Here is a 9329-nt window from a genome sequence, read left to right on the forward strand (position 1 = left end):
ATTTTTATAATAGATGAAAAAGCCGGTGTGCTCTGAATTTTAATTTTAGCTTTAGGTGCGAACTTTCTCGCTAGTTGTTTGTTGGCATGCGACCTTATCCGTGCAGTGACCCTTTTATTATTACTGATTAATTTATATACAAATAAAAAATAATAATCTTAACAAAGGAAAATCCAATTCCTTTGAAAGTCGCAGGGTTAAACACAAAAGTACCTACTCTCATAAATATTTCTCAAAATAGCTAGCCCTACTATCTTGTACTAGTTAAAATTAAGTATTTGTATAAATAATATTTGTCACTCACTTTGTTTAATTTTACATGTTAGATACTTGCATTCTTTTCATGTCCCTCTTTATTCCAATTCCCCTTTCCGGGTTTCCTTTCACATTCCCCGGAAAACCTCGTCTATTATCCCAACAGCGACCTGAACGCATATTCATATCATATTCATTAGGCCAAAGGCTGGAAAATAAAAATCCTCTGTCTTCACCAAAACATAAAAGTCATTTGTTGAAAAACGTGCGAAATCTTCCACCGGGTTCCAGGAAACAAAGTTAACTCAAACTGAGAAACTATTATTTCTAGCATGCCCAAACAGCAAGTAGAGGACCGTTTCTTAAGGAAGTATTATAGATAAACAACACACCGCATGATTAAAAAGAACCTAAAACTCAGTGCATAATCATACTCATGTCTAAATATTGACTCTCCGGCATCTTAATCTTGGTAAATAAAAATACCCAGATTAATCAGCACCTAGAAGCTGTAATGAACAAGACCCAGCAGAAACACAATCAGGCCTTGAGGCGACCGTAAAACTTCTGTTTCTCCTGAGTGGTCTGGAAGCGACCATGTCCAAACTTGGAGGAAGTGTCAATGAACTTGAGTTTAACCTCTTCAAGGGCCACACGAGAAGTCTGCTTCAGTAATGACTGGCGAAGGGTCAGCACACGCTTTTTGGGTCCCACACAGCATCCCCTAATCATAATAAAATCATCCTTTACCACACCATAGTGAGGGAATCCACCCATTGGAGTGATGTCCTTCTCAGTCCTGCAATATCGTCATTGTGAACTGTTAATGCATGATATAGTGGAGGAGAAAAGGTTATGTATGGTTGAATAAAGCCAGAAACAATACGGAATACAATATACAGTTGGTGTGCAACAATACCTGTCATAATCAGTGATGGCCGAGTGTGACTCTTGCCCTGCCTTGCCAACCCTGTAGATCTTCTTATTCAACTCAGTGCGGTGATGATATCCATTTTGTCCAGCCCTGGCAACTGTGAATGAAACTCGGGCAGGATGCCACGCACCAATACAAGCAACCTTTCTTAGACCCCTGTGTGTCTTGCGTGGAAGGCGAGTGACACCCCAACGAGTTACAACACCTTCGTAACCTTTACCCTTCGTCACACCAATGATATCTATCATCTCATCTTTCTGGAAAACAGCATCCACTGGGATTTGCTTCTCAAAGAAGCCATATGCATAGTCCACCTTCTGTGCTATTGTCCCCCCATTAACTTGGATCTCCATCAGATGTGCCTTCTTTTGCTTTAGACCCTTCACCTTCCGTATCTTCAAACAACAAAACAAAACGTCATGACTTCGCACGAAAGTGCAAGCCGTATTCCAGGACAACATTTTTTTTCCATCAATTAGCCATGCTATGAATTAGCTCCAAGGCAACGTAACAAACGAACAAATCATGAACTACCTTGAAAAGATAACTTCATGGCAAAAATACAGGATATACAAGGGAATAAAGGCACCAAATCCACCTATTAACCAGTCATACCTGAGTATGGGCCAAAACACGGATGACAGTTGCATATTTTTTCAATTTTTCAAGTTGTGCTTGAATATCCTTCTTCCCTTCCTCAGTTTCGTGTTTCTTTGAATATTTGGTAAATGCCTTCTTCTTAGACTTGCACCAGTTCTTGTAGAACCGCCTTTTAACTTCCTCACTTAGATGCTGAGCCCAGACTGTGTTTAATGTGCGCAGTCCACGAGGTGTCTTCACATATCCAACAACTCCAACAACCACAATCGGAGGAGTTTCAACAATAGTAACAGCTTCACAAGTCTCCTTCTTATGAAGCTTTGATCCAGGTTTCTCAACATCTCTAACAATGTGGGTCATCCCAGCCTTGTAACCCATAAAGGCGGTCAACCTGCAAGGTTTGCTGGGGTCATCCTTTGGAAAGGCCTTTGCTGCAAAATCGAATTAGGATATAAAAGGTAGAAAAAGTAAGCATAATGCATTTGTCAAATAATCAAATAATTTACATATATCTATTCCTTCTTCCAAAACAGAGTCATTTAAGCCACAAGATAATCTTTCTCACCACAATATATCACTTTTTAAATAATGAATACTTCTAATCAAAATAGATAACAAAGCACACCATACCAGAAGAAAAAAGGGAAGGGTTAAAAAACACATCCACTAGAGTAATGTTTATATTCTATTTTGTGGAAATAATATACTACTCTCTGCAATATTTTAACAATAGTAATGACTTGGTAGATACAGCGAACTGAAACTGGGTAGCTTCATCGAGTCATTAACACCATGTGAGCAAATTTCACCAGACTGAGACCAGATTAGGGACCACTATTCAATGCATGGGCTGTTGGTGAAAATCCCATGCTATTTTCTTTTGAAGAGGCAACAAACCAGAATCCAGTAACAGATGGCCCCACATATTTGAAATCCACACTGATCGCTTACTTTGGGCCACAACAGCACTCATTTCCCCATAACCAACAGATATTGGTTATATGTACAGTGTACTAAATACCATGACATCTTCGCATTTGCAAAAACCATCATTTAGCAGCCAAAATTTATGACATCTTAACCAATTAAGATAAAAGAAAGATATCCACATGATATGAAATTTAATTAGTAACATGAAACGTGTGCATTTTTCGCACTGCATCTCTACATCACATGGAGATGGAACCCGAAGGCACTTCCACAGACAAAATTGTCTTCCTCCGTATACCATACAATTGTAAGCACGAATACTGCATAATATTATCAATGCAGCGTTGTTCTGTATCATTAATCATCACCTTAGAAAACATACTGCTTGAATCTCTTAAATATAAATATATACAATCATCTCACGTTATTTCACCAAAAATGTGAGAAATGAAAAACAAAAACACAAACAAACACAGTGGGGGTCGGCTAAAAACATAGAAACAAAAAAAAAAAATCTTTGCACGTTAGATAAATTTAGACATAGACATTTGATGTTAAGAATGTAGCACCAAACCGACACAACCCGTCAAAATCCCCATAAGCATGCATATACATTATTTTGCACCTAGTACATGCATGCTTATGATGATTTAGCACCTATGACCCAAAAAAAATGGTACTTAAGCCGAAAAAGACTATTCCATCTACTAGTCAACTTTGAACCTATGCCTTGTAAAACATAAATCATCGATGCCAAGCTCAAATCTGCAATGAAGAAATGCTCCCCAACCAAAAGCCCATGGCACAAATAATGCCAATTCTCTCAGGCTCCTGGGTATTCCTTCCCAAAAACCCTTTACAGGATCTTTGGCTAGAAGAGCCCTTTCAGAGATTCCAGCCTTGATTCATCAGTTCTTTAAGGGAGCAAAATTTCAACCATTGCTCAGAAATGGCAACGTGATGATTATGATTCACAAATGCATCGGCGCTTGTAAATAATTTTGAAAATTAACTTACAAAAATATTCAGGAAAAAATCGTAACTAGTCCGTCGGTGCTCGGCTAATTTAGAAGAATGAAATTCGTCCGAAGAATTTGTTTTACATTGTCTTCCTATTCAAGTAGTAGAAAAATGTTAAATACCCTTTCCACGATGACGAGAAGCACGCTTCCTAGGCAGAAAGCCAAGGGAACCATGTCTGGGGTGCTCAAACTTTCTGTGAGACATATTTCCTGTTTCAACAATGAAAGCATTCAGATCGTTAACCGATGCCTAAACACGAAGTATACACAAGACATCTAACACGTAGTTAGAGCAACAAATCAAACTACGTTATAACCACAGAGAAAAATTATGTGGCAAATGAAATTGAGATTTCAGATATCAATAAAAAATCAAGTTCAAAATTGGGAGGAAAAAGAAAAACTCATTCATAGCTAAACAACAGCAGGTCCACCTAAGTCACGAAGAAAGTCACAAAATTGTTGGATCTACCGAACTATTATAACCCATCACATCAACATCTCACGATTCCAAACACACAGATGTATGGATTCACTCATCGATATTTTCTCCACGAACTGATTAAATAATGATGCGGAATAAGAAAATGAGCAAAGACACAATAGATAGAGCGAAACGATTTGAGCGATAATTAGAGTCGCTAGAAAGCATACGGTTCCAGATATACCTGCTGCTGAAGCTTGGACACGAACGAAGCGGCGCCCGAAATGCTATCTTCAGCTTAGAGCATCAGGCCAGCACAAGCATGTCATTATATAGGAGAATGACTCATTGTCTGCGGTTATAATGGAGCCCTAGATTCCTAAATTTGGGCCTATGGATCAAGTGATCGGCCCATGTTATCAACTTTAAAGTGTCTCGCGGCACGTGGCGGAACCGGATCCTGCAAAAAAATGATTTAAAAAATAATTTAAAGGTAAAATTAAGCTTTCGGCCTCTATAACTTTGATTTGATTGCCATGCAGTATCTAAATTTTAACTTAATACAATTCACTTTGTACGGTTTGGTTTTAGTTGTAATTCAATTTCTAAATTTTGACTTGAGAAATATTTTGAGTAGAAACCAAATCATAATTTTAAAAGTAATTTTATAATATACAAAATAAATATATAGAGCAGTTTGTCTCGTAAAAAAATATAAAAATATTTTTGAGTGTTTGGAAACACCTCCCCACTATGACTTTTAATTCCTATAAATTTAACTGTTTAAAACTTTAGTTTCCTTTTCTTTTCACCGAAAGCGTTTTGTTTTTGGAGGGGGGGAATCAAGCTTGTTGGGCCGGCCGTATATAGGCTTGAAAATTGTTAGGATTGGGTTTTAGATTTTTTACATTCAAATTGCAAACAATCCTGTAACGATCAACCCATTTAGGTTCTTTTTTATTTTTTAAAAATTGTTCATATGATTTTAACATATTGATTTCTTTTTGCATTGTCAATGATGTTGCAAATTTTTATCTGTTATTATTTTTTTTAAAATTAAATTTCATCAAATAGTTTGATTTATTTAGTTTTGGACAATGAATTGTTCATTTAAACTTTTTAAAAAAATGAGTTAATTTGAACTTTTGATAATGCTTTTTGATTTGCGTTATATATTTATATATATTAATATTTTAAATATATATACACATTTAATTAGAGAATATTTTAACACTTGTATAACTTATGATTCTATAATTTAAATTAAAAGTTTGTGAGTTTTAAAAGTAATGTATATCAAACTAAAATAAAATAATAATTAGACTGTAAAATTTGAAAATGAATTTTATTTGAATGAAAATGAAGATTTTAGTTTGCAAAGCTAATATGAGTATGTAGCATAAGTCCTAAAACTTTAATTTTTCTTATAGTTCTATTGCAATGTTAATCCTGTAGCAACAAATAGTTCCATACCTAATTTATATTACTTGTTATAAGATTTATTGTTTTATCATTTAAGAATTTTATAAGATTTAGTATTTTAATATTTTGTCTCTTAAAAAGAGTTAAGTTTTGCTCAAATTATTGCATTCTAGTTTCACTTACCCCCGGGAGAGATTCTTAAGCGTAGATGTTGCGCAAAGCATACTTAAATTTCTAAAGACCAAAAAAACAAAAAACAAAAAAAATTACAGAGTTGAGGTTTCAAGAAGAAGGAAAAACTTAAGAGTGAATTCCTAAGAAGCACACTAATATATTAGTGGGAGATATCAACTTGTATATTACTGCCTCTGGTTCTTAATATAAAACCTCGTTTAACGTTTATTTTGGTCCTAAATATAAGATCCAATCTATTTTGTCTTTAATATTTATGCATTTTTTCTTAAGGTAGTTGTTCTTCTAATAATAGGAATTCCAGTCAACACACTTGATTAGCAAAGATATTTTAGGAAAGACAACACATATTTATTACAAATAACTAAGTTAATTTATTTCTTTAATATCTTTAAATTAGCCAACTAGCTTTTATAATTAGGATCGGACGTAATACCATGGAAGACGGTTGAATATATAGATTTCAGGCTAATAGAAAACAACAGATGATATCACTTATAAAGTAACACAACTCATCATAAAATAAGACCACAATGATACCAAAGTAAAAGCTAAAGCTAATGACTCAGACAACAACACACGTAACTCAACCCATGTTTGGAAGGGTGTTTGTGACAACTAGGATCATGTAAAACGGGTTATTGGTTTTAAGTTGGGAAATGGGCAGATGGCTAACTTCGGGTTTGACAGATGGACGCCTCCTCACCGTGAGGAGCTAGCAACTCTGGTCAATCGTGACTCGTGAGATTCCTCAGGAAGCACAGAAATGGAAGGTAATCTCCTATGGCGTTGGTCCGGTGAAGTCAGCCTACAAAGTAATCCTTAATCCAGTAGCACGGGGCCACCATAGACATTGAAGGCGACTGCGGAAACTACGTGTACCCCAAAGATGCAGGACTTTTCTCATAAAATGTATAAAGAGATTATCCTCTTTTTCTTTCTCGTTTCTTTCTCCACCTTGAGAGTAAAAAAAATGAAAAAAAGTTATTTTGAGAATAGATTTTGAAAAAATAAATTTTGTAAAAAAATGATTTTGATAAAATGAGAATGTTTGTATAATTATTATCAGCATCACTTTTTCCATGTATAAATTATTAAAAAAAATATAAATTAATATGATAATCACATAAAAAGATTAGATTTACCTCCTCTCATACACGCTGCCTCCATCCCTTAGCCTCCACCCCTTACTTTTGCTTCTTGTTTGCTTACGATATCATCAATTGCATTGATGGCTCATACTTCTTTTGTCCTCAATCAATATTGATTGCGAGTCATGTTTCCCTACAGCCAATAAACTCTTACTTTTTTTTCTTTCATTCCATCCTGTATAATTAATCACACCACCACTATCTTTTCCTTCTTGGACTCGTGTAAGTCTCATTCTCATGATAGAGTTTACTTAATCCAGGTACACTTACTTTCAGATTTTAAAAGTTTAGCTCCACAGTTTATCTTTGTTAGATTTTTGGGCTTGGATCCGCCCTTGATGGGCCGAATTATTTGACCGGGTATAAAGAGAATATATCAGTCAAATATCCAAGCGATATTGTGATATGTTTGACTTGGTCAAACACCCTGAATCATATCCAATCGGTTACGATATAAATCTAATTAATTTATATTAAATTAATTAATTTATATTGTGTAGATTAAATATATATTAAGTATATATATTTAGAATTAATTGTGATTGATTCTGGATTTAAATTCAAATATCATGATATTATGAGATAAGAATATATTATATCTTATCTCAGATTTTATCTGATGGGCTCAGTGGATATTTTTATGCTACCCAAAATATCCCTGACAAAAGCTATAAATAGAGGCTTCCCCCCATCAGTTCAAATCACTCCAGTAGTAGAGCTTTCCTACTATCTCTCTCTCTCTCTTATTTTCTTTCTTGCAAAAGAGGTGCTCTGCTGTGCACTTAAAAGCTCAGACTTTTATAGTCTAGCTTAAGCGTGAGCTAAAAAGATCCGACCGACCCGACCCGAGATCCGACCCGGTATGTTTTCGATCCATTCTGAAATTTATCTTACATTGGCATTAGAGCCGAGATGTTCTTGAGGCTCTCAATATATGTGTGCATATATATATTACACGCTCATTTTTTCCGCTGCATCGTGAATATGCCGTATGCAATTCGAACTCTATATGCTTGTGTTTTAAATTCACATAAACACTCCATTTATATAAGTGAAGTTCGAAAACAATTACCTGTTATTCCGTAAGGCTTAAAAACGTGATCGAAGTCCACTTTCTGAAGCTTCCAACGTCGGCCGTTCGAACCATTTTTTTTGGGTCTTTAAAATTGACGTTTTTTAAAGAAAATAAACCCATAGAGTTGTAGAGCACGAAAATACGAGTCCATAGACACCTAAAATGCATAAAACGGAGCTCGGAGGAGGAAGATACGGCGGTTCGAAAATGGCGGGTCGCGACGGACCCGCCGGAGCTCCAGCCGGATCTGGGGCGACCCGGCTGGAGGTCAGGGACGACCTGACCAGCCCAAAACGGTGTCGTTTTGGGCTGGCCAGGACGCAGCGTTTCACTTTAAGTGAAACGCTGCGTTTCGGGTCCGTGGACCTGGATCCCCTGGAAGTCGGGTCGGTCGACCGAAATTTAAAAAAAAATTATTTAAAAAAAAAGTTTTTTTTGAATTTTTTTTTGGACGTGCCATGTGGGCGCGTGGGGTCCACCTAGGGACCCTTTGGTCATAAAAAGCACATATATAGACTCCTTGAGACGTGAGGAATCAGATGGAATAGGTCAGGTGACGGCGAGAGGCCGGAATACACGCGCCGGTCCCGAGAGTGGGCAAACCTAGCCCTAAAAAAAAAAAAAAATTTTTTTTGCTTATTGGGGCGCGTGAGGGCGCGTGAGGGGCTATTTTTGAGCCCTGTTTGACCTGAAATATTTCTAAAATCATGAGCTATGAATTAATATATTATGTGCCTATTTTTTATGACCTTTTGGGTACGAAAAATAGCAAATAAATGTTTTTGAATATTTATTTTTATTTTTCTTAACTTGTTCTTTTTGGGTTTAGGAAATGACCAACTCAAACTCAAATTCTAACTCCTCTTTTGGAAAATATCCAACTTATTCTCCTCTTTCTGATGATTCGAAATCTTCAAATTATTATGCTGCCGAAAGTACAAATAAAAGAAAAGCGCCTCAATCACAAGTAAACTCTAATATACCTGAGGGGAGCAGTGGTGAAAGGAAATGTGTTCCTGACCAACAAGAGGAAGAAGTCTGCAGACCCAAGGACATAATTTTAATAGAACAGATAGCAGAAAAGCATGCTGATGAATACAAGCATCAAAAGTGCCTCTTTTCAAAATTGACTTATTATGCTAAACAAATTGTCAATGAGCAAGACGCACTCTTTTTCTCAAATATTGCAATCCAATACCGAGAGGAACTGGCGAGGAGGGGACACATATTTAGTGAAGCATTTTTTAAACAATGTCTCTGTAGATGCTGGAAAGGTGTTAAAGAGAGTTTGAGAGAACCAATGATAAAATATATCATGAACGAA

General features: G+C 36.0%; 1 protein-coding gene across 1 annotated transcript; it reads right to left on the minus strand.

Annotated features, from left to right (window-relative positions):
* Positions 1-486: 486 nt before the first annotated feature.
* LOC114756239 (60S ribosomal protein L3-2) lies at positions 487-4491 on the minus strand. The gene is made up of 5 exons (XM_028945173.1): positions 4410-4491; positions 3862-3951; positions 1805-2220; positions 1175-1584; positions 487-1054 (listed from the first exon to the last, which is right to left on the minus strand). Exons 2-5 carry the CDS (start codon positions 3944-3946, stop codon positions 796-798), a joined length of 1170 nt encoding a protein of 389 aa, XP_028801006.1. The 5' UTR covers positions 3947-3951; positions 4410-4491; the 3' UTR covers positions 487-795.
* Positions 4492-9329: the final 4838 nt, after the last annotated feature.

The sequence above is a fragment of the Neltuma alba genome, unplaced genomic scaffold (genome assembly GCF_004799145.2).
Source record: "Neltuma alba isolate B1F8T4 unplaced genomic scaffold, ASM479914v2 tig00010377_pilon, whole genome shotgun sequence".
NCBI lineage: Eukaryota > Viridiplantae > Streptophyta > Magnoliopsida > Fabales > Fabaceae > Neltuma > Neltuma alba.

Coding starts and splice junctions, on each gene's coding strand:
- LOC114756239 (XM_028945173.1), bottom strand. CDS start 3,946: ATGTCTCACAGAAAGTTTGAGCACCCCAGACATGGTTCCCTTGGCTTT. Junction 1,585..1,804: donor GTGTTTTGGCCCATACTCAG/GTATGACTGGTT, acceptor TGTTGTTTGAAG/ATACGGAAGGTGAAGGGTCT. Junction 1,055..1,174: donor GCCATCACTGATTATGACAG/GTATTGTTGCAC, acceptor ACGATATTGCAG/GACTGAGAAGGACATCACTC.